This window comes from Trichosurus vulpecula, chromosome 2 (genome assembly GCF_011100635.1).
Source record: "Trichosurus vulpecula isolate mTriVul1 chromosome 2, mTriVul1.pri, whole genome shotgun sequence".
NCBI lineage: Eukaryota > Metazoa > Chordata > Mammalia > Diprotodontia > Phalangeridae > Trichosurus > Trichosurus vulpecula.
The window spans coordinates 379,134,302-379,160,500 of record NC_050574.1 but is presented as its reverse complement, the minus strand read 5'-3'; the positions used below and the strand labels follow the sequence as shown (position 1 = coordinate 379,160,500).

General features: G+C 40.0%; 1 protein-coding gene and 1 pseudogene across 4 annotated transcripts in view; one reads left to right on the top strand and one right to left on the bottom strand.

Moving 5' to 3' along the window:
• AGPAT3 (1-acylglycerol-3-phosphate O-acyltransferase 3) overlaps positions 1-26,199 on the bottom strand; it is a 189,195-nt gene that overhangs the window by 5,799 nt on the left and 157,197 nt on the right. For all 4 annotated transcript variants that reach the window (XM_036745906.1, XM_036745907.1, XM_036745905.1 and 1 more), the window contains 6 exons: positions 19,928-20,097; positions 11,302-11,463; positions 9,046-9,199; positions 8,372-8,474; positions 2,949-3,024; positions 531-729 (listed from right to left, as the gene is read on the bottom strand). In XM_036745906.1, coding sequence (XP_036601801.1) covers positions 531-729; positions 2,949-3,024; positions 8,372-8,474; positions 9,046-9,199; positions 11,302-11,463; positions 19,928-20,097 — 864 coding nt within the window. The remainder of the gene's footprint in view (positions 1-530; positions 730-2,948; positions 3,025-8,371; positions 8,475-9,045; positions 9,200-11,301; positions 11,464-19,927; positions 20,098-26,199) is intronic.
• LOC118838566 lies at positions 23,795-24,347 on the top strand (annotated as a pseudogene).

The window sequence follows — 26,199 nt, the reverse complement described above, 5'->3', positions numbered from 1 at the left end:
TAACTCTTTCTAGGTTAGATTGAGCTGGATAGTAGCGGAAAAGGAGCTGAGAGAGCCAGAGATAAACTGAACCAGTTATTTTATGCACTAGGCTGGTTTATGATATGGGAAAGGCATTGACCGATTACCCCAGGGATGCACATCTTTCATCAAGGGAACAAATATGCAAAAATTCAGTACGGGGCTGCTTGATTTCTAGACTATTATATAACCATATGAAGTAACTAGATTTGAATCGTGGCTTATTTAATAAAAATTTAGAAATAGAAAAACCCAGGCCCACAAGAAGCTTACCAACTTCTTTAATTTTTTAAAAGGACTTCTATTTGAATACATACACACACACACACACACACACACATATCTCATCCTTTACTTTTTCAATATCTTGATAACAAAAGCTTCAGTCACTATCATGGGATTTCTACTTCTAATGACAGATTATGACAAACTTTGACTGGCAACATGAAATCATTTCTAATTGATTATCTTCACCTTTGACCCATCTTTTCTTTCTTATGTTTTATTACCTGCTCCAATAAATCCTAAGAATGTAAGTATCAGAAGGGGTGATCCACTTGCAAAAACACCAAATGCAAAACTGAAGAGAGGAGACAGAAGAATAGTTGCCCATACGAGGAAATTCAGGACAGTCCATGGTCTTCTGGTGGGTTTAATCTGCTCCCCTGGAAACACACCTTTCTGTTTGTATATCTCTTGTAAAGCATCCTGCAAGTTAAGAAATAAATAGGGTTCTTTTAAAACATCCTCTAAATATGGCAGCAAAATATTGGCAAAGAAAAATGACCCATTCTAAATGAAACTCTGATCTTAATAAAGTAAGCATTTAAAAAACCCCTATGACACAAATCCCAAAACACCACTTTGCTACAATATGATTGGAAGATAGATAAAATGATAAAAACATCCAACCATAAGGGGAAGAAATGTCCATCCTTACATATATAGATAAATAACAGAGGCTGTTTTATAATTATTTTACTATTATAAATATTCACATATTTTGTCATGTGTTGGGTATGTGAATTTTTTTAAAAAAAAGCTAAAAAGCCTGAGAAGTATATAAAAGGTGGTATCCTGGACTCACTAATATTCAATATGTCACAAGTAGTGAAAATGAAAAAATATTCATTGCGAATATTGCTCCTGTGGGAATAATGTTGAGATCGCAAACATTTTTATAGTTTAATCTTCACAATAGAATGACTACTCAATTATGTATAAAAATCATATGAAAAACTTTCCTCCCAACCCCCCAAACACAAACCACTTTCAACAACGTATCTTCATTTCTCCCTACCTTGGGTAAAGGCAGTCAGCCTCCTTTCCTACGCTTCCTTAAGACTCCCACAATGTTTTAAACATTGTTTTATTAAGAATCACAGTAATAACAGCCACTGGCATTTATCAAATGCTTTAAGGCTTGCATGCTGCTTTATAAATATTATGTCACTTGATCTCCACCATAACCCTGGGAGGCAGGTGCTATTATTATCCCTATTCTACCAATAAGGAAACTGAGGCAGAGGTTAAGTGCGTGCTCAGGATCACACAGCTAGTAAGTATCTGAGGCAAGATTTGAACTTTGGTCTTTAAAAACCTCACCTCTGGGATTTTCAGTGCAGTGCTGTTCTGACTCTCAAAGGCCTAGCTAATTCTGGAATATTTTAAGCCCTCCTTCTCAGAATAAAAAATGACTCTTCCATACATGATATTAATGCAGGCCAGTCTTTGGCATCCATTTCACCCTCTTCAAGCACCCTAAGTCCCATTAATTTGATGCCACACCATCTGGTTACACATCCCACAGTGTCCACACACTCTCTCCTTTCCTCCATTAACTAAAGCCCACCTCAGATTCTCCATTCATCATATGGAAAAGCTAGCATTGAATTCTAAGTTAGAAGGACATGGGTTCTAGTTCCATCTCTAAAAATAACTACCTGTATGACCTTGGGCAAAGTATTTACCCATCTCTTGGCCTCAATTTCTTCATTTGTAAAATAAGGAGAGAGTTTAACAACTCTCGTGACTTTTCCAACTCTAAGCGTTTAGTCTGTGATCTATGACTGATTTTGCCTTAACTCTCTCAACAATATGTATATCTGAATAGGGTTCAAAGTCTTAAACCTGTTGCCAGGAGCTTATCCAGCACGGTACAACCTGCTGCATCTTCCAGGGTCACCTCTAGTGAGGCACTGGAGAAGGACTTTTATGGAGACTGGAATATAAATGGGGCTGCTTTAAAATGAGAGTGAGGAATGAAAAGATCAGCTTTTGTGTCCCACTGGTATCCACCAACTGTTTAGAATAGGATTTATCAGAGGATGTGGATAAGAGCTCTGCAGGATAAGAAAGTGGAAACTGTTTGGAACATGGAGGGTACGTCTGCATCAATGAATGCAAAGACCTTTCAAACTGTCACTACTTTGCAGCACAAAAGGATGAGATTCTAACAGGGGTGAGGAAAAAATAGAGAGAAATGAATTAATTTTTAGTTTTTAAAATTAAAAAGGGCTTTCCAAATTCTCCCAAATGACACCAGTTACTTCAGAAGAGCTAATCTTGAAGCCATAATAAAGCACGGTTGAAGACTCCAAGTTTGGAGACTAGAACTACATCCATGATAAACCAGGAAGAACTACTTGATTACAAAACAGTATTCCTACATCTCTCAGGAAAGAACAACATTGTTATTATTTACCCTTTAAAATTCATCTCTCCCTAGACCGGGGATTGGGAACCTGTGGCCTTAAGGCCACATATGGCCTTCTGAATCCTTAAGTGTGGCCTTTTAACTGAATCCTCAAAAGGCCGCACTTCAGGACTTAGAAGGCCACACGTGGCCTTAAGGCCGCAAGTTCCCCACTCCTGCACTGGACATTCTCTTTTAAAGACTTTTACTCCAAAAAAAAAAAATTCTTTACCTTCTCCTGATAAAGTTTATGAAGCCATTTTGCTGCTTCCTTTTCATCCTGTGGGATATCTTCCAGAGGAAATCTCCTGGTTTGTTAGAAAGGTTAAAAACAAAGTGAATCTTCCCCACTTACAATTCCTCGAAACTTATGCATATACTATATAGAACAAAAAATATTTAAAAGTATGGAAGCCAAATAGGGATTTAAATATGTGTGTATATATATATATGTATGTATATGTCATAGTCTAAAGGCATCTGGTAAAAGGAAATAATTAGTACCAAATTCACTAAGTCCTACCTATAGTTCCACTGTAAAGGATAATTATTATTATTTTTAGCATAAGTAGGAACGTCTGTCTACTTAAAGATCAAAAGCAACAGACTAATTAGGGACAGCTAGGTGATGCAGCAGATAGAGTGCTGGGCCTGGAGTCAGGGCCTCAGACATTTACTAGCTGTGCAACCCTGCACAAGTCACTTTAACCCTAATTACCTCAGTTTCCTCATCTGTAAAATGAGCTGGAGAATGAAGTGGCAAATCACTCCAGTATCTTTGCTAAGAAAACCCCAAATGGGGTCACGGAGAGTTGGACGTGACTGAACAACAACAAATTAACTAATTCACAAAAATTTTAAAGTCTAAGATGTTCTAAGACACAGCTGAACAAATTTACGTCACCAGCCTCCAAAAAATGGAAAATTCAAGTGTTCATTTTCAATTAACCATAAGAAATAGGTGAATATGGGTTGCCTCTGTGTTAATTACCAAAGTGAGAGGCCAGGTTTATTTTGTAATGTTCACAGGACCCTGACAATGATGGAATCTGAGGATCTGGGGACATTCTGGAAATTATTCTTGGCCAGATCTCCAGATTTGTCATCCAGAAAGATGTTCTTTCACCATGTTCCATATGACGATTGCAAAGTAACTAAGAAATTTGGCCAGAAGAGATAGCCTAAAGTACCAGTTTAAAATAGAAGCAGCATACAGGCACCACACCTAGAAGGCCCTTGGTTGTCATTTTGAAAGTGCTTTGTGAGCCTTAAATGCACTATATAAATGGGAGCTATTATTCTGTTCCTTCTTCTTTTTGGTTATTCACCTTGTATATACCCACTGACTCGTGGAGCTATTAACAGGAAAAAGACAATGAAATCAGAAGAAACTGAAGAGTTTCCTTGACTGTTGACTGCTCTGACAGAGGCTGGGGAAGAAGTGTTTTCCATTGTCCCGCTGACATGTGGGACAATTTTCTCACCATTCCTTTCTATCGTTTTGTAATAAAAATAAGACCTTTTGTATTTCTGATGTCTTAGCCTAAGGGCTTGTAGAGGTTTCTCACCAGCTAAGGCGAGCAAAATTAAACAGATACTGATATCTTTCGGCTTTTCCTATGTGGGAGCATGAACCAAGATCTTATGAGAGACACTCCCCAGTCAGGTCTGATACCCAGCATACACTTAAGGGGTCATAACTCATAGTATCATACACTTAAGAGATGGAATGAAATTTATGTCATCTAGTGCAGCTCTTTCATTTTATAGATGATAAAACCAAGGCCCAGGGTAAGCCAACTTTACCAGGATCACAAAGGTAGTAACAGAGCTGGAATTTGAACCAAGGTCCCCAACTTCAAATCCAGGCAAAGTTTCCAAACTAATTCTGGCTTTGATACTTATTACTACTGTGTGACTCTGGGCAGGTAACGACTCCTTTGGCCCTTAGTTTCCTCATCTGTAAGATAAGGGATTTAGGCTAGATCAATCACTCAATCAATAAGAAATTATTAAGCATCTACCACGTGCCAGGAACTGTGCTAAGTATGTAAAGACAAAATATATACAAGAGGGATATGAAGATAAAAACTGAACAGTCCCTCAAAGGAACTTCCAGTCTATCTAGGGGAGATATATAATATGCATATACAAAAAAGGTATATATAAAAGATGATTTTGAGGGCTAGACACTAGCAGCTGGGGGGTATCAGCAAAGGCCTCATGTAGAAAGTGGTATTCAGCTGAGCACTGAAGGAAACTAGGGATTCTGAGATATGGCGGTCAGGAGGCAATGCATTTTCGAGACTTTGGGGAGAGCCAGTGCAAAGACACTGAGATGGAAGATGGAGTGCCATGAGGAACAGCAAAGGGCCAGTTTATCTGGACTGCAGTGTACATGGAAAGGAGAAATGGTTACCATCTAAGGTCCATTCTACCTATGATCAAAAGAGGACATTTTACTTTTGTCAAGGACTGTTAAGGGTCCCTGAACTTGTCTTTTGGAGGTGCCGTATCTTCTAGAAACAGTGGTCTCAGAACATGCAGAAGGCCCTGAATGTGTCAAGGACAAAGTTCCCCCAGCTGACATAATTTGTTGTTTGCATCCCAAGCTGGACTCCCTGTGTGTCCTTGGGAGTCAAGACAGGCCCCAATCAGTCTGCGCCAGTCTGGGAAACTGTTTGCTGAGATCCTTGCAGATAAGCAGACCATCCTACCTTCATAGTCTAGCCGCTCCCAAGGGAAATTAATGTGGCTTTTGCCATTGCCTTACTCCTCCCCTTCAAGAGGGGTTTTGTCCTTTTCCCACCTTTACTGCACCTTTCCCCTCCTGTGCCACACCCCTTTAGGTGGAGATTTCTGGTCCCTTCTCTTTCCTCTTTCCTGCTGTTATAAGACTACAAACTTTTGCATGGATTGTGAATTCTTTGGGTTCCACATGCATGTTCATTTCTCTCATAATAAACCTGGTTTTCACCTAAGTTTTGTGAAGTTGTGATTGTCTGGAGACATTTTTCAACAGCTTTAATGAAACTGCACAGCTCCAGGAGATGGGAGCAGTAGCTCTGCAGAGAAGCAGCAAACTAAGAGGTGGTCTGGCTTTTGTGCTGGAAGTGTTTCCTCTTGCCCGGGTGTAAGAGTCCACAGAAAATTGTAGCTCCTCCTGTAGATGTGTGGATGCATGGCAGAAAATGATTCTATAGTTTAATTTTCCTTTATTATTTACTGTTATAGGATGTTCAAATTAAACGCTCTGCTACTTGAAAAACATAAAGCTTAAACTCAACAATTGTATTAATAGGGACTTACTAGTGTAAGGTATAAGGTGCTGGAGATGTGGTGTTGGAAGAGAGAAACTACTGACTAAAATGATAATGAATAAATGTTTAGATCATCAGTGTGTTTCATTTTTCTGTATCATGTAATATCATAAATAACCAAAAATGGACTCTGTAAGAGAATATAATGGCTTTGTGACCTCAGAGTCTGCTTTTCTCAAACACAATGAAAACTTGAAAAACCTAAGAATTTCTAAGATTGTACCTATAAAAATGTTTTCAAAATAAGCAAATAATGAATCAAAGGACAAAATAGACTATCCATGCTCTAGCTTGAATTTTGTCTTTGCCTATTATAACCAAAGTACAAATAGCAGTCACGTCTGATATTGACCAGGTAATTTCTACATAAGTCAATTTGAACAGCCAAGGACCAAAATAAATACTTTTAACACTTAATAGCTGGTAATGACTCCACATCCTTTGAAATGGAGTCTCAGAACAAGGTAGGAATTTTATTAATGTAATTCCTATGGGGAAATCCATCACAAACTCCAGGGAAGAAAAAAAAGTAACCCATAGTTTATTATTTTATTTTCACAGGTTCATTCCTATAGACTTCTAAACTGTAGTCTTGTCTAGAAGAACGCAGATTTTATCATTACCATCCCTCCATTGTCTAAAATGAATTTTGTGGTAGGTAGAGGCTGGGGGGAGCAAGTTAAAAAAATGAAAGCATTTGACCAGTGGTTGCTATGATAACAATTTGGTATTTGGCTCTAACTTCCACAGGCAAGCACAGAATTTCATATCTAGGTATGTATTACATTATCTATAAATGAAATACTAAATATTCATCATCAGCCATCACAGTGAACACATATATGTTCTATTTTATAGGAGCTAAGTATTCAATCAGAGATTTGGCCCATCTAGTGGACAAAACTTGAATTGATAATGGGAAGTTGAATTAAATAGCATTTTGCTGGAGAAGGTGGCTATTCTGTAGGTAAAAGATATGTCAGTATCTCTCAGGTGAAAAAAATTCATAAGCCTACAGATGTTTAGATTAGCAACAAGTAAGGAGAAATACAGACAATCCATTTTTTTAGATAAGGCTGTTTTAGTACTTGCATAACCTGTGATTTTGAGTTAAAAGAAACTAAAAGGTTTGACTGTCAACGTGAGGATTTTAGTGAATTTCAGATGAAGGTGAAAAGGCCTTCAAATACAGCTTTGGACCCTTTACTCTGAAGTCTTGACTATTTGAGTTAAGAGAGATAGAAGGAAGTACTGGCAACATGGAAACTCCATTACCGAACAAAAAAATCTACATCTAGGTCGAGAACTCCTTTTCCTTAGAAATGTGGTATGAAAAGGGATAGAAGAGTCACTGGTGCTGAATTTCAAACTCTGTGGCCTGATTATTTAGCGGCTATCTAGGATTATTTAAGGAAATTAAATTCTAAGATACAGCATCACTATCAGGCTGTTGAATGTTTAATTAAGAGTTTCCAGGAAATCCTATAGCATTACAAAGGTTTGGTATAATCCTTTGGTTCTATAGATTCAAAAGTTCTTTATGGTTGATGTACTCCACACATGGTAAACTGATACACAGATTAATTTTGGGAATATTAAAGGGAAAAGGGAGCAAGGTCCTAAACTGAAATATGAGAAAAGCACTGGTGGTACCAGGTGATAAAATTAAATGGGCCAAGTCACCATCATATTACATACAACCAAAATCAAATCAAGTGTGTCTTGGTCATTAGAGAACCATTAAGGTCAGAGAATGTTTCTTTTTGTAGTGCAGCCTTTGTCTTACGCTTTTGCCTTCCCAGTGTGTGAGTATATGAAGTAGATGTTATAAGGGATTGCTTGGTGTGAGGTGGGAGAGGAAGTAAACTGAGGTAAGGTAGGAAATAAAGGATCTACACAGATCCCAGGAAAGAGGGCTGGCTTAATTATGTGAGAGGATTAGAAGATCAAATGGCAGACACATACGTGGGCGGACTTAGAAAATGAGGGGCATTTGGGCAGCAGAAAGTACAATAGAGGAGAGAGAAACAGGCCAAATCTCCTTTAAGATGGAGCAGACACCCCCCACCCCCCAGCTTTCCAGACTGCTAGAGAGATGCTGCACACACACCTCAGCATTGTTCTAAGTGATTCTTCTTCAGTCCCTACTTTTCATTCATATCCAGCCACTGACAAAGTCTCGAGGCCGGTATACACCTTGACAGCTTGGATAAAGGAGCAGAAGCTCTAAGAGAAATGGAAGAGGGAATGGACCAACAGGCATGGTGGGAGGGAAGAATAAAGGCCTACGATCAGCCTGCAGTCCTGCAGACACTCATGCCCACATCTCGCTCACCTCACGCACATATCTGCTTCATACTTCTTTCCATAAAGGATCCCTAGTAATGATGGATTCTTGTTTCCTCTGAAATTGAGTGTTACATCATAGACTGCTGCAACTGTAGTTAGAAAGAAGGATCGAGTAAATTCGCTGCAGGACAGCCAGGACACTGGCTTTTGCCCTTAAACAAACCTTAAGTAACACTACAGAAAAAGTCAAAAGTAAAAAAAAAAAACACATCCAAACATTTAATTCACACCCATTCATCATGTTTTTTTTTCATTTTAAATATGAGTTAAGACTTTTTTCCACACAAATTATTTCATGTTAACCCTGACGCCTGACAGGCAGCATGGCAAAATGAATAGAGAACAAGCAGTGGAGTCGGGCAGCCCTGGTCCCACTCCTGCCTCTGACACACTGGTTATGAGATGCGGGGCAAGTCCCCTGACCTCTTGGTGCTCTAGGCAGGTCACTCTAAGACCTAAGCTGCAGAGAAGGTGCAGACCTGCTTTGGTAGAGGAGGTTCTTCATTGGGAGCTCCCTCTACTAATGAAGTCACCATTCCTAATCCCAATGCCGAAGTCTGCCAAAGAAATGGCACTGTTGCTTAGGGATCATCTAGAAGGGCAAGCCTGAAAACCCTGTGTGTAACCTGAAGAAATCAGCCAATAGGAACCTGTCTTTACCTGTTCCCCTGAGACACTGGACTGCAGTGGTGAAGCCTTTGGTTCTGGGCAACAAATGGTATTTGAGTTTGGGTAATCCCTTAGATTCAGCCACTTCCATACTAATCCGATGCTTTGTCTCTGTAAATCGAGTTCCTTCACAATACAAGAGAAACTAGGACGGAAAACACAAAAGAGAAACCCACCAAATACATTTCAAAAAACAACTTTTCTTATACACAGTCTTCCTAATTTGATTTTTAAAATTATTAGAAACATCTAAATTGTTAAATTTAGAAATGTATCTAAAATTCTTAGAAAAGCATCATTTTCCTCTTTCAAAAACTGTTCCCATCCTTTGATCATTGCACTGTTGGGGGATCACACGTCATCGGTCTTACAGATACGCTTCATATATTTCTATCCAATAATTTCTTTTATTTCAACTCAATTCAATTTGACTGATATTTATTGAGCACCTGCTATGTACAAGGTGCTATGTTAGATACTGAGGATACAAAATTAAAAACAAAGCAGTCCCTACCCTCGAGGAGCTTATCTTCTCTTTGGGGCAGGGAGAAGAGGGCACAACATTTACACAAGTAAGCAATACACAAGGTAAAGTGAGAGAGAGAGCACTAACTTGGGACAGGGGAAGATCAGCAAGGTTTTGTGGGGTATCCATCACCTGACTTTTACCCTGAAGAAAGTCAAAGATTCTGAGATCCAGAGATGAAAAGAGGGAACACTCAAGGTACGGGGAATGGCCTGTGCAAATGCAGGGATGGAATGTGGTGCTCAGGAGCTGCTTGCAGCAGTCTGGCTAGAGGGCACAATTTGTGAAGGAGAGTGGTATGACAAACAGCTGAGGAGTTTGTGTTTCATCCTCAAAGCAACAGGAAGCCTCCAGAGTTTTCAGGCAGGAGAGTGAGGGAGTGTGATTTGAGCTTCTGGAAGGTTATTTTGGCAACTGAGTGTAGAATGGATTGGAAAGGGCCAGGAGGTCACTGCAATAGTCTTAAAGAAAGTGCATGAAAGCCTGAATTACTACAGTAAAATGAGGAGTTTGGATTAGGTTGTTTCTAAAAGTTTCTTTTAGCTCAAAATTTATGACCCTAAGACATGAAACTTCAAGATATCTCTTTGGAAAGGAACTTTTTTCCTAGTTATGTAAGTGGAATAAAAAAGGATTCCACTGGTTAGCACAGAACCAGACTTAAAAATGCCATAGTTAAATCCAAGGCTTTAAGAGACATCCAGTTCATTTTTTTGACTAGCCATGGGATTCTTACCATATCAGATAGAGTATAGATTACAGATGTCCACAAATGATTCCTTTTAGTAAATCTTCTTCCCCATCCTTTTTCAAAAGGGATGCTAAAAATCAGACATGTGAAATATAGGTGATATGGGTGACCTCTACGTAGAGAGGAAAATTTGTTTTTCCTTTCTAATAATAAAGCCATTAAAAAGAGAAGTTATCTGTGAAGAATAATATTAGCTGGGCCACTTGGAGGGTGATGTTGATCAACCACCTCTCTGAAGAGATTTTAAAAAAAAACAACTCTGCAAAATAAAACACCTTAGTTTATCCATTTTCTTACAGCTGATGCCCCCAGAACTGGGCTGGTGAGATAACAAGTTTCAAGAGGAGGCACTTTTCCTCTCTAAGGAAGAGGAATGCTCTTTTCTTCCTTCTGTCCTACCACATGCAGCCCTAGGGCTAGCTTGGTACCAAATTCAGGGCACAAGCTAAGCAGGAAAAGCATGGGCTAAGGGTAGTTGGCTGTTTTGATACACTAATAGTTGGAAAGCACTGCCCAAAGTTACACAAGACCTTTTTATAAGCGGGGTCTTTAGAAAGTTCTGGTTTAGTTTTTACTCTTTAAACTTAGAAACCTTATAGTTTTCAAAAACTTCAAATAAAATTAAAGGCAAAGAACTGTTTTTTCACAATTGGATGAGTTTTAATTCTGCTTACCACAAACATGTGATTACCTTTTATGACGTATCTGGAAAGACACAGTTTACCTTTTCATTTACAGTAGAGTTTTTGTTTTTGTTACAGAATATTAAATAACAGTCAATTTTATATGACCATGTAATGAAGTTCTACTCTTTCATAAATTTGCTTTTAAATGACATTTATAGATTACTTCCATCACACATAAAAGCTAAGATATTAAATTTTAACACAAATTATTTTTAAGACCCAGTTTTCTAACTAAAAAGATGTCCCCCTCATCTAGCAGCTCTGTGACCTCTGCAGGCACTTACCCACATGTACTCAGGATAGTCAGCCAAACGTTTTAATCCTTCAATAACAGTATCCCTGTCTTCTTCCCACTTTCTTTTGCAGAATACAATCTCTAGAAAGTACCACGTCCAGCCAATAAGGGGCACATAAAGCAGTTCTTTCTTAGCCAGGACTTTAGAGCTCTAGAGACAGAAAAGAAGAAAAATATATATGCACGAGCAAAGTAAAAAATAAATAAATTCATGTTGAGATCAGGTAGGATTGTCTAGACTATAGAACACTTGAACTGGAATCAGAAGACCTTTATTCCCATGCTAGTTTCTCTAATAATTTGCTTACAATATCAGGCAAGAAATCATTTCTTTGTGCCTCAATTTCTTCACCTGCAAAATGAGGATACCACTATATTGGTCTCAATAGGGGTCCCTTTAGAGCAGGCCTGCATAACATATGGCCCATGCATGCCAAAAGATTTCCTTTACATACAAAGGAAGTTTTCCTCTACATTTTTCAAGGGCCCCTGAAATCCTCTGGCAAGCTGCAAGCAGCCCCCACAGTCCTCAGGTAGTACAGGCCTGCTTTAGAGCAAGCATTCTTAACCTGGTTCTATGAATTTGTTTTTTAAAATATTTTTATAACTGAATTTCAATATAATTGGTTTCCTTTGTAATTCTATGTCTTTAAATTTATAATTTTGAAAATATTTTTCTGAGGAGTCCATTTGGTTCACCAGACTAGTAGGAGGTCCATGACATGAAAAAAAGGCTAAGAATATTTCAGAACATGGTTCATCAGCCTGTAGATCATGAGTGACCACTTGGTGGTTGACTGTAACCTGACTGCTGGCAAGGCAATAAGCTGCCACACCATGACCTGTGTAGGTTGGCAGAATTCCTAGGAATAATGGGAGCTGTGGCTAGAGACTGCTATCATCTCCTTCCCTTTCAGCCAATCTGCTTGCAAACTTTTCAAAGATATCACCATCCTCAACCAAGTCCATTAGTTCCAGAGTCTCTAACCAACAGAGTGACTCAAGACTTTGGAGAAATTTAAAAATGGCTTCTTTCTCATAAAGAGTTTGGAGACCTATGAATTAGACTTTAAGCTTGGAAATAAACTTGTAATAGAAAGTGATAATATTTCAGATTTGTGTCAAATGTCAATGCAAAATGGAAAAAAGGACAGGGACTACAGAAGGTGCAGACTATACTCTATTACAACAAACTCCAAGGGAATACAAACATTCTTTTGCGAGTATATCTTTTGCCAAGACATCCTTCCTCCCCACCTCTCCAATGTCCACCTAAGCACAGATGAGCACCCTCTACTTTATTGAGATCAGGATCATTAATATAATGTGTAATGTCCTTCAACTTCCCCTCCACTGCACTTCAAAAATTCTATGTATCTTCAATCATTTTCTTTCCCTTTTCTTCCATCTTCGAAAATAGGTGGTTCTTCTCTTTGCCAATGCTAATTCCTTCACCTATGTCTTTGATTCCATATCTTGCTACTTTGCCCCAAGATGCTGCTCCATCAATGTACCTGGCGAACCACACGGGGCTCCCAGGTTTGGTGCATATAGGTATGGTTTAAAGTAATTAACAGACTGGGGGCACCCACATGATTCAGACATTTTGTCAAAAAAAGTATTAAGCACTTACTATGTCCTGCGCACCATGCTAAGTTCTGAGGATACAAAGAAGGACAAAAACAGTCAATCCCCTCAAGAAGCTCACATTCTAATGCAGAACACAACATGTAAATAACTAGGTACATACAAGATATACCTAGGCAGCTAGGTGGCACAATGGTTAGAGTGGTGGGTCTGAAGTCAGGAAGATTAATCTTTGTGGAGTTCAAATCTGGCCTCAAGACACTTACTAGCTATGTGACCCTGGGAGAGTCACTTAACCCTGCTTGCCTCAGTGTCCCTGTCTATCAAATGAGCTGGAGAAGAAAATGGCAAACCACGCCAACATCTGCCAAGAAAACCATATATGGGGTCACAAAGAGTTAGACATGACTGAAAATGACTGAACAACAAATACAAGATATATACAGAGAAGATCAAAGGTAATCTCAGAAGGGAAGGGACTAGTAGCTGGAAGAACCAGGAAAGGTCTCCTGAAGAAGATGGGCTCTGAGCTGATTGTGAAAGGAAGCCAGGGAAACTAAGAGATCAAGGTGGAGAAAGAAAGCATTCCAGGTGTAGAGGAGAGTCAGTGAAAAAGCACGGAGATAGGAGATGAACTGTCATCTAAAAGCAACAGTAAGGAGGGCGGTGACGCTGGATTGTAGCATATGGAGAGGGTAGTGAAGTATAAGAAGAATGGAAAAGCTAGGACAGAGTCAGGCTAGAAAGGGCTTTACATTTGATCCTGGAGGTAACAGGGAGCCATGACTGTATTGAGCAGGAGAGTGACACAGTCAAACCTACACATCAAATAAATCACTGGTAGATAAACAATTGGAGTGTTAAGAGACCTGAAGAAGGAAAACCAATCAGAAGACTACTACTATAGTCTATGTGAGAATTGATAAGGGACTGGATTAGGGTAGTAGTTGGTGATAAATTCCAACAAACTTTGCCAGAACCTTAAAGGCAGAAAGAGTTTGCATTTTTTTTTGATCTTTGTATCCCCAAAGATTAGCACAGGCTTTTAATAAATACTTTTTGAATTGAATTTTTTTTCTTTGTGTATTGGGTTACCTTTTGATGAAGCTTGGGAAAATGTTCTTTTTCCCCTGTATCTTTTAATAACTGACTGTTGTCTACCATTAAAAATTACCTTCTTGCCTGCTCTTCAGATCCCAGTTTATCTGTAGAACTGTTCAGTCGTTTTCAGTTGTGTCTGACCCTTTGTGACCCCATTTGGGGTTTTCTTGGCAGAGATACTAGAGTGGTTTGCCATTTCCTTCTCCAGCTCATTTTACAAATGAGGAAACTGAGGCAAACAGGGTTAAGGGATTTGCCTGGGGTTAAACAGCTAGTAAGTATTTGAGGCTGAATTTGAACTCGGGTCTTCCTGACTCTAGGCCCAGTGCTCTATCCATTGTGAAACCGAGCTGCCCTGTTTGAGGAATTACACATTTTAATTACTCTGATCCCTATGACAATCAGTTATTCCTTCTCTTACATTTTCAGTTTCTTCCTCTAATCTAGCCCTTCTCTTCTTGTCTATACATTTGTTCCTTCCACACTAAAATAACTCTTTCCTTCAATTCCACTGCCCCTTCAAGCTGCTAACCCATCTTCTGAACAAGAGATGCTGAGGCAGTTTGTGCTTTCTGAACGAGCCCGCTTTCCTGATTGCTTGCAATCTGGCTGCCATCTCCACCACTTTATTCAAAAGGTTAAGGATTTCCAGTGACTTCTGGAGTGCCAGATCCAAGGGCCACTCCTCCGTTCTCATCCTCCTTGCCTCTGTGCAACACATGGCATTATCTTTCTTGATGCTCTCCAGTCATCTCAATTCTATTATATTTTAGTCTCTTCCTTGCTCTTCTCCTACATCTACTACTTGTCTGACTACTTAGCTAACTGCTATTTTTCCTATCTTTTATCTTATTTTCTTTTTCAACATTCTTTCTCTTGACAAGCCAATCCACAGAGGCAGCTAGGTAGCACAGTGGGTAGAGAACTGGCTCTGGAGTAAAATGGACCTGAGTTCAAATCAAACCTTAGACATTTACTAGTTATGCAGCCCTGGGCAAGTCACTTAACCTTAACCTATTATAACTTGACCTGACTGCCTCAGTTTCCTCAATAATAACAGCACTTATCTCTCAGGGTTGTTATGAGGATCAAATAAGATAATTTTTATAAAGCACTTAAAATGACACCTTGTAAATAACAGGTTGGTTCCTTCCTTCCTTTTTTCTTTCCTTTCTTCCATAGCTTAAGCTGTGGACGATGACACCAAAATCTGCATCTCCAGCCCCAACCCAAGACTTGCAACCTACATCTCCCACTGAGACCTCTGACACGCCCAAAGCAATTACTTTCCCCCAGAAACACATTCCTGTTCTTGATTTTTCTATTTCCCTTAGTAGCTAATACGTTGTCACCCGTGTCATTCGTTATTCTTCCCTTTCTCTCTACATCTAATCATCTGCCAAGTCCTGCCAGTTTTACTTTCCACCATGTTTTTCATCATTGTTTACCCAACTGCCACCACACTATTCCAGACCTTATTGTTTCTTGTCTGGTATAGTTATAGTCCCCATTCTTTCTGCTCCTAGGATCTCCCCCTAGCTAATCTATGTTATATACTGTTATTGGAGGGATGTTCCTAATGCACAAATCTTTTCATTCTCAGAAGTTAGGAATCATTCCACTGTTCATGAAACCATCACTGAAACCATCACCTTCACTGCCTACTAAACGATATCTGAATTCTATAGCTTCAAGGCTCTGTATGATCCAACTCCAGTTTGGCACTCTAGCCAACTGGCCTGATTCTAATCACAAACTTGAAAGGTACCTGCATGAGCTGGCTGGCTTGCACACATAAAATGTATACCACCTTCACTTTTGAAGGTGCAATGCCCCCTGAGAGAGAGAGAGAGAGAGAGAGAGAGAGAGAGAGAGAGAGAGAGAGAGAGAGGAGTTGCCAAGTACCACCTCAACCTCCACCTGCCCTCAGATATTGGCGGAGGCAGCTCAGGGAAAGGAATAAGCATTTATACGGTGCCTGTTACATGCCAGGCACTGTGCTAAGTGTTTACAAATATTATTTCATTTGATCCTAACAACAGCTCTGCCAGGTAGGTATTATTATCCCCATTTTTTACAGTTGAGGAAACTAAAGCAAACACAAGTTAAGTGACTTGCCCAGAACCGTGGGTCCATGAGCAAGAGGAATAGGAGAGGTTCTCTGCCATCTCCTCCACCCAAAGCCTTACTTCTAAGCCTGGCCTGCAGCCATTATCCGCAGGAGTAACCCCTGTGGAGATCTAACCTGGCAACTGTCTCTTCAGGAGCTGCAGCCACAGCTACTGAAGACTCCCAAAAAGTTCTTTCCACTAAAGTCCTGGGCACTTTTAAATGGTTTTGGTACTAGAAATGGATACGGTTTTATCAACTGAAGTGACAATAAAGAAACATTACTATTAATGGTACAGCCTAAGTACCAATGGGCCTATCTGCCCTGTTGACTCTTCCTATTAGAATGTGAATTCACTGAGAACAAAGACTGTCTGGCCTCTAATCTTCATCCCCATTACCTAGCACAGTAAGTACACAGTAATATCTAAGAAATGCCCATTAGCTTGTTCATTCATTCACTCAAATCCACAGTTTCATTCAAGGTTCAGCCCAAGTGCCACTTCCTGTGGGAAGCCTTTCTTAATTTCCCTGGTTGTTAATGTTTTCTCACTCCTCGCATGATCTTGTATTTATCTGTGTAATGTTGTATACTTCTCCAATTCCCAAGCAGAACGTAAGCATTTTGAGGGCAAAAACTGGTCTTCATTCTCTCTAGGTATTCCCAGTGCATAGCACAATACTTCCTACATTGTAAGCACTTAAACATTTATTGAACTGAATTATAGGATCAAGAGATCTCTCACTACTACTACCCTTCATATCATATGCACTCCAGCCAAACTGGTCTATCCATTATTTTCAAAATATATCTCATACTTTCATTCATTCGTTCATTCATTACTTAGAATGCTCCTTTTTCCCAGTTCCTTCCCAAAAATCTCTGCCTGCTCAAATTATACCCATTATTTGAAACCCAAATGCTCCCTTCTCCCTAAAGCTATTCTCTAATTCTCCACTTAGGGTCTTTATAATTCTTAAACCCAATGTTCCTATTTGTCACATGCAGTTTTATATTAAATTGCTGCGTACATGTCTTAGATTCCTTTACTAGGAGATTAGCTCCCTGAAGGCAAGTACTGATCTTATTTCACCACTAAGCACAATGATTTGCACATAGTAAGCACTTAATAAATGCTGATGTGAAAGCAGATCTTTGTTGTAATGGTATTTGTTTTGAGCTCAAAAGAAATGTAAGATGGGCAAATTTAGAGAATCTACCCCAAATGTTCACATGGACTATTTGTGCCCAACCTGTGGTAGAGCATGCTGAGCTCGTATTGGTCTGATCAGCCACAGCTGAAGACACTGTAACTTGACTCTAACATAGTGATGTCATTTTGGTCCTCTTGGAGAACGAAGGACAACAACCAACCAACCACTTTGTTTTCTATCAGTGATTTAGCTGAGAAGGGATGGATTCTCAGCCACACACAAAGATAGTCACATCCTAGATTTTGCTATCCCTCACAAATGTACCATCCTCTGTTCAAAAATTCTGAAATCTCCTTATCTGACCATGATTTTATTGGCTCTCTGCTTCTCTTTCTGCCTTCCTTTACATAACCCTACTCCTTTTCCTCACAACTTCCAATCCCCTGACTTCTTAATTTTCTCCCAGTCCATCTTCTCCTGCACTAGCCACTCTCTCCTCTTCTCCCCATCTTCACTCCTTGGTGAAGTAGTTCAATTCTACATTGTTCTCTTCTCTTGAATCCCCAGCCCCCCTCATCATATGGCTGGTTATATCCAGCCCAACCTCAACCTTGGATCACTCCCACCATTCCTTTGTGCCTACACATGCGGCTGAACAAAGGTTGAGAAAATCATACAACCATTCTGACTGGGTCTACTACAAATTTATGTTACACAGCCTCAACTGGGCCCTCACTATTATACCCCCTTGTGAACTCACTACCCCATTTTCCACAGCTGTCCTTCCAAACCTTTTCATTCCTCATTAAGTCTCCTCTATCTCTGCCTTACCTTTCCTTGCCACCGCCCACCCCCACCCCCCCCACTATTCTCTCAATTGAGACCCCTGCCTCACATTTTATAGAAAAAACTAAGGCCATTCACCATAAACTCCCTCTTCTCTCCTCTTCCTCATCTCTTATCGCAAACTTCTGACACTTCCTGCTTCTTCATCCCTGACTCCCATGATGAAGTAGCCTTACTCCTTACCAAGGCTAATCTCATTCCACCCTCTCTTCCATAGATTGCCTCCTCTGTCATCCCCCATTCTTATTTGTTTTCAATCTCTCTCTGTTGGCTCATCCCCTACTGTCTACAAACACATCCATATCTCCCCTACACTGAAAAAGCCTCCACCTGACCCTTCCTTCCATCCCTGCTAACTATCCTCCTATTTTCTTCTGCCTTTTGTAGCTAAACTCCTTGAAAAAGCCATCTATAATATGTGCCTCCTCTTTCTCTCTTCTCACTCTCTTCTTAACCCCTTCCAATCTGGCTTCTGACTTTACCATTCCATTGAAACTGCTCTCTCCAAAGTCACTAATAATATCTTAGCTGCCAAGTCCAATAGCCTTTTCTCAATACTCACTTCCCTTGATCTCTCTGAAGCCTTTCACACTGTTGTTGATCACTCCCTCTTCCATGACAGTCTTCTCTCTAGGTTTCTGGACACCACTCTATCTGCTTTGCTGGATCTTCCTCCAAATCATGCCTTCTAACTGTAGGGGTCCTTTAAGATTCTGTCGTGGGCTCTCTTAACATCTTCCTCCTGGTCCCTCAGGATCATAACCTAGGAGTCACGCTGGATATCCCAGCGTCTCTCATGCCCCATATCCAAACTGTCGCCAAGGCTTGTTGGTTTCACATTCACAACATCTCTCAAATACGCCCCCTTCTCTCCATCATTCTAGTACAAGCCCTTACCACCTCATGTCTGAATTATTCTAACAGTCTTTTGGTTGGTCTGCCTGCCTCAAGTCTCTCCCAATTCAAGTCATCCTCCATCCAGCCATCTAATCCATTCAGCCACCGAAATGATTTTCTAAGCACAAGTCTGATCATGTCACCCACCCACCAACTTAATAAACCCTAGTGACCTCTTGTTACCTTCAGGAGCAAATACAAAATGCTCTGTTGGCATTCAGAGCTCTTCATAACCTAGCCCCCTCCTACTTTTCCAGTCTTCTTACACCTCACTCCCCACCATGTACTCTTCTATCCAGTGACACCGACCTCCTAACTATTCCCCAAACAAGACACTCCCATCTCTCAGCTCTAGGCATTCTCTCTGGCTGGCACCCCATGCCTGGAATGCTCTCTCTCCTCTGATGACTAACCTCCCTGGCTTCTTTCAAGTACCCCCCACCCCAATCCCACCTTTATAGGAAGCTTCTTCCAACTCCTCTTAATTGTACTATAGTCCCTCTGTTAATTATTTCTGACTTATCCTATATATGGCATGCTTTGTATATATTTATTTGCATGTTGCCTCTCCCCTTAGATTATAAGCTTACTATCTGGGCAATTCACTTAATCTCTCTCAAACTCAGTTTCCTCATTTGGAAAATGGGAAAATTAAAAGTACTTACCTCACAGGTCGTTGTGAGAGTTAAAATGTAAAGCATTTAACATATGTAAAGTGCTTCCCAAAACTTAAAGTGCTACATAAATGCTAGGTTTTATTATCAATCACATGCCTGCTTTCTATCTTCTGAGAATGAGGGAAATAAGCACGAAAGGAGAACACCCAGAGAATTCTGAGGACTTCTCAGAAGCAAACATTTTACTTACTTATTGTTCATTTTAACTAAATTATTTTTGAAGCACCTTTTCCTGGTACTCACCCCCAACACACCAAATCGTTCACACATGGTCCAGCCACAGAGGAAGTCAATTTCAAAGTTGTGATTAAGGATGATGACCACATGCTCTTTTCCAAACTTGTCCACTGTTGCCTGATCTGTGAATAAAGTACATTCTGTGCCTGACCACCATTCCAGAAGCATGACTAACTCTAGAGAATAGAAAGGAAAGGAAGGTCGTTAATATAAAGCATAGTGTAATTATACAAAGTTTCTGCGCTTGACCTCTTTGCTCTATCATAGTACAGCTGATAGCCCTTTAAAGCTTTTTTTTAAAGTAACCCCTCCCACCCCACCTTTGTAATCTAGTGAAATCTATGGATCCCTTCTCCGAATAATGTTTTTAAATGCAGAAAATAAACACATAAGATTACAAAGGAAACCAATTCTAATGAAAGTCAGATATCAAATTTTTAAAAAAAAAAATGCAAGTTCCCAGACACAGGTTAAGAAACCCTGCTTTAGAGCATTGTGTTCTAGAATTCTAGGCTTTTCAATTTTCTTATCAAAAGACAGTTTTAAAACATAATAAGAAAAGAAATAACAAAAATCATATATGATAATATCAATATGCACATAAAAAGCTTTTGACAAGAAACATGTATTTCTATTAAAAATATAAAATTCAATTAAAATATGAAAATTCACTGAACCTTTCCTTCACATTGTAAGTAGTAAGTGTCTAAAACCAAGAGCCAGTATTATATATAATGTGGATAAACTAGAGTCCTAAACCAGGGATAAAGCAAAGATGTCCACTGTCAGCACAACTATTTAATATAGTGCTAAAAATGTTATGACATTATGACAAGAAATTCAAGGAACAGCATAAGCAAAAGAAATAAAATCATTACTTTTTTGTTAATACTGTCATACCTTAGAGAACCCTAGAGAGTCTACTAAAATTAACTGAAATAAATAATAGTTTAAGCAAAGTCACAGAACATGAAATAAATCCATATAAATCATCAGCACTTCTGTATATTACCAAAAAGAGAAATTCTATATAGAGGGTGTCCCTGAAGTCTGGACACATAGGCAAAAATGAAATGAATGAAATTTTCAACAACATTTTATTTAACTGGAATATTAACAGACCTTAGCCCCCTTGACTTCTTTTTTCTGGCGTATGCTAAAGGAGAAGGTGTACTTGAAGAAAATCACAGATGCAACACACTTGATTGAGAGTGAATGTGCTAAAATTGTTGGCAATGTGGAGTTACTGCATCAAGTTCATGTGAATCTTGCAAACAGCATCAACCTTTGCATCATGGAAATCATATTGAAGATGTTATCTGTTAATATTCCAATTAAATAAAATGTTGTTGAAAATTTCATTCATTTCACTTCTTGAAAATCTGCACTTTTGCCTGTGTGTCCAGACTTTAGGGACACCCTGTACAATAACCACAGAATGTATAAACTACATGGGAGTCTACCTACCAAGACACATATAGGAAATACATGAATTTAATTATAAAATACACTTTACAGAAATACAGAGCAAAATATCTGGAGAAATGTTAGTTGCTCATGGGTAGGATGATTGTATTATAATCAAGATGATAATATTACTTAATTCGCTTATTCAGTCAAGTCAATGGCAACCAAGTCAACAAGCATTTATTAAGGTTCTATTATGTGACAGGCATCATGCTAAGCATTAAGAAAGGCAAGAAACAAAAATGAGTCTCTGCTCCAAAGGAACTCACAGTCCAAAGGGGGAAAGACAACAAGCACACAGCTATGTACAAACAAAACATATGCATGATAAACTAGAGATCATCATCTCGGAGGGAAAGCACTAAGATGAAGGAGGACTAGGAAAAGGTAACTTGCAGGTGGGATTTTAGATGAGACTTGAAGGAAGCCAGGGAACCAGGAAGTTGAGATGAGGAGGGAGACACTTCCAGACAAGAGGGACCAAATAGCCAGTGAAACTGCCCAGAGTTGGATGGAGTGTCAACAAGGAGGCCAGTGTCACTAGACTGCAGAGCCACTGGGGGAAAAGGCAGAGGAGTAAGGTGTAAGAAGTCTGGAGAAGATTATGCAGGGCTTTAGAAGCCAAACAAAAAGTCTTCTACTTGATCCTGGAAATAACAGAGAGCCACTAGAATTTATTCAATTAGGAAGTAATATATCAGACCCATGCTTTAGGAAGGTCACTTTTATAGCTGAGAGAAGGAAGGACTGGAGTGGGGAGACACTTGAGGCAGGGTAACCAACCAAAAGGCAAATGTAATAATCCAGGTGTGAGATGACAAGAGGCCTGCATTAGGGTGGTGGCAATGTTAAAGGCAAGAAGGAGGCAAGTATGATAGCTGTCACAAAGGCAGACATGAAAGGATTTGGCAACTGACTGAATATGGGGAGTGCAAGAGAGTAAGGAGTCGAAGACAATACTTGGGTTGTGAGCCTGGGAGACTAGGAGGATGGTAGTACCTTTGACAGTAATAGGGAAGTGAGAAAAAGGGGCAAGTTTGGAGGGAAAGATACTGAGCAAGCTACAAAAGGACTACTTTATAAAACTAGAAAGTAACTATGAAGTTCATCTGGAGGGAAAAAAATCAAGTATCTCAAGGTTCATGATGAAAAAAAGTAGAAAGGTATCACATCTCAAAATACACTACAAAGTAATAGTCTTCATGCAGTCTCTAGATTATGGGTCCCTGAGAGTGGGGTACCCACTAATTTTTATAGAGTTATTCACCACCATGATGATTAGGCTAGTCCGTGGACAGACAATGAGAAGCATCAGGGGAACTAAGAAGAGCTGGAATTTTGAATATCTTGTCCAGACAAGTCTGTCAGATGTTAAATGGAGAATCTGATGGAATACTTTTGAGATGGACTGGCTATTGTGAGGTGCAATTGTGAAACAATATTTTGGGGGGTATGGGAAATACTAGTCATGGAAATGAAAGGAAATGGTGGGTTAAGGCTGAGAAAAATGTTAAATAATAGATGGTAAATATTCTGCTATGACCATAAAAGATTCTACCCTAAGGCCACCTACCCAAAGGATAGGTTGAATGTTCAGTTTGGGATTTGGGGGGGTTAAAGACCAACTTAATGTGAGATGAGGTAGCACAGGAAGGATTCTGATTCTGGCTAAGAATCCATACTATATTTCTGAGGAGGCACCACTTGGAATGAGGGGATGAGTTAATAGATACTAGAATCATTGTGTCCCCAAGGATGGGAAGGATAATACATATGAGGTTACGTGAATCTAAGGTGAGGGACAGACTGTTGGTCAGATTTAAGAAGACTGATTATTTTATTATTTTGAGTGTCAGAGCCCCAAATCTCCCAATTTCTTGGGGCCCCTGAGAAGTTCAGAGGAAGGCAGACCTTAGGACTGGTTCCAAGCAAACTGTACTAGCCTACTTGAAATGAGGAAGCAGATCTTGTTGGTGATTGTGGATTCTTGCACCTGATGGGGTCAAGTCAGCACAAACAGGGAAGGATGATGCAGTTGCTACTGCTCAAACTTTGATGAATCTCTTTTGTCAGTAGGGAGTTCCCCATATTGAGCTAGACCAAAGGGCAGGCTTTTACCACAAAGATAATGAAATAATTTTCATAAGTCCTAGAAATAAAGAGGTAGTGAACTACCACCCATAGTCATTTCAGCAACATTCACAGACATCCTAAAGGATGAGCACCACAAAGAGAATCCATTCTAGACTTAGGTAGAATCTGTGTATGGAGAGTAGGACAAGGTCCATACACGGTTGGATCCCCTATATATGTCATTTAAGTACTTTGAAAAAGAATGGGTAGCCCAGTGTGCCCCATGGCCCGTCGGTCTTTCCTGGTTGGGCCAGTGCTCGGTAGGGCGCCAGCATGGGAGTCGACATCCATCACAACAAGGACCGCAAAGTTCGATGCACGGAGCCCAAGAGCCAGGACATCTAACTGCGACTGCTAGTGAAGCTCTACCAGTTCCTGGCCTGAAGAACCAACTCGACTTTCAACAGGGTTGTCCTGAAAAGGCTGTTCATGAGTTGGACTGTCCCTGTCCCGCACGATCAGGAAAATGAAGCTGCCTGGCCAGGAAAACAAGACAGCTGTGGTTGTTGGGGCTGTGACAGATGATGTCAGGATCCAGGGTGTTCCCAAGCTGAAGGTCTGTGCCCTTTGTGTTACCAGCAATGCTCGCAATTGCATCCTCAAAGCTGGTGGGAAGATCCTCACCTTTGACCAGCTGGCCATGAGCTCACCCAAGGGCTGGGGCACTGCCCTGCTGTCTGGTTCCCGAAAGGGCCGAGAGGTGTACAGGCATTTTGGGAAGACACCAGGCATTCCCAATAGCCACACCAAACCATATGTCCGATCCAAAGGCCAAAAGTTCGAGTGTGCCAGGGGCCGCCATGCCAGCCAAGGCTACAAAAACTAATTAATTCCCTTCCTCCTTGTTATATTAAAGATTTTGGACAACAACAAAAGAATGGGTTATGTGTCAATGGCTGATATATGTCCCCTTTCTTAAACCTAAGTGGGAGAGTTCCTATGTGGTTATTTGTCAGGGGAAAGAGTTTGTGACCTGTCTGATGGAAGAACTTGATTTCTACATCTGTCACAATTGAAAGGGGAACCACGTGGAATAAAGTCTAAATACTGATTTATTTTCCAGGCTGGTTTGGGCATCATGGATACCAGGACACATTGGTAGAGAATTTAAAAAAAAAACAACTATAAGTAACAGTATAAGTTTTAAAAAAAAATTCACATGGAATGACATGAAATGAGGATCCTGGGCTATAGGTCTATACAGAACAGACACAGTGGTTGGAGATTTTATGCAGGTGTTTCTACTTCATCTTTTGTTCTAGGTCTATAAGGCATGGTGAATAATATGGAGCTTTGTAATAATGGAAAAAGGAATCACTGTAGTCCTGTGTCATCAAAGAGACGACCTGGGATCCACACAGAAAAAAGGTAAGAATTTATATTAACAAATCAATAGAATAAAAAGTGGAGGAGTGTTAAAATTAGATAAATATTGATTAGGCAAATAGAGATTTTTTTAGTACTGCAAAAAATAATGGTCATGAACCTCAAAGGCAAGGAGGCTCTTCATTGTGAAACAGGTTGAACAAAAACAAAAGATAAACAGTTCGTAGTGCATACTTCCTTCCTGCCAGTTTTTAAGGAAGCTTAATTTTAGGGATCATATTAAAAGGTGATACTCCAATCACCAGGTAAAACAGCATTAGGAATTTGACTCTCTCACCTTGTGTTTGTCCAAGAGTGGTGAATAAAGCTATACCATAGGAAACCTTTCCTAATCCCCCTTAACTCCAGTGATTTCTCTCTACTATAGCTTCTTTTCCATATATTTGTCTGCTTGCTGTCTCTCCCCTTAGATAGTAAGTTCCTTGAGGGCAGAAGACTATCCTTTATCTCTTTTTGTATATCTCTAGCACTTAGCACAGCACCTGGTACACAGCAGACACTTAATAAATGTTGACTGATAGATTGATTAAAGTCTCCTGGTTGCTCGGTGCTCCCCAGAACAATGGTCATAGTTGGGGGTGGTGAGAGATAACCATTGAGCTACATTAAACAAAAGGCAATCAAAGGTATGTACAATCAGAAAAAGAGATGGGCTGGCCATAACAACAGACTGGCAGCCTGATGGCATACTGATAACCCTGAGAAATTAAAAGAACAAAGGAAGATTTTTTGAGTATATATTCTCTATGAAGACATGTAAAGACACGAACAAGAACACTACAGGATAAGAAGGCATGAATCCTGCAACAAAAGGATTACTAAAACAGGTGAAAATGCACCTAAGTATTAAGAACAAAAGGCCACAAAAGAGAGAAAGTGATGATCTGCAATGCAAAGCATTTTCCATCTCTGATATATGCACAGTTGGATACTTCACTGGCCTAGACTAACATTATCATCACAAATTATGCTTTTCTCAGGGCAAATTACAATCACAATGATTTTATGTCCAAGCTGAAGGAGTGTTTAGTCATAGAAAGAATAAGTTACCGGGCAGAGCCAAGATGGCGGCTGGAAAGCAGGGACTAGCATGAGCTCCCCACCGAGTCCCTCCAAAAACCTATAAAAAATGGCTCTGAACCAATTCTAGAACTGCAGAACCCACAATACAGCAGAGGGAAGCAGGGCTCCAGCCCAGGGCAGCCTGGATGGTCTCTGGGTGAGGTCTATCCCACACAGAGCTGGGAGCTGGGAGCTGGGAGTGGAGCCGAGCAGAGCCCAGCGTGAGCGGC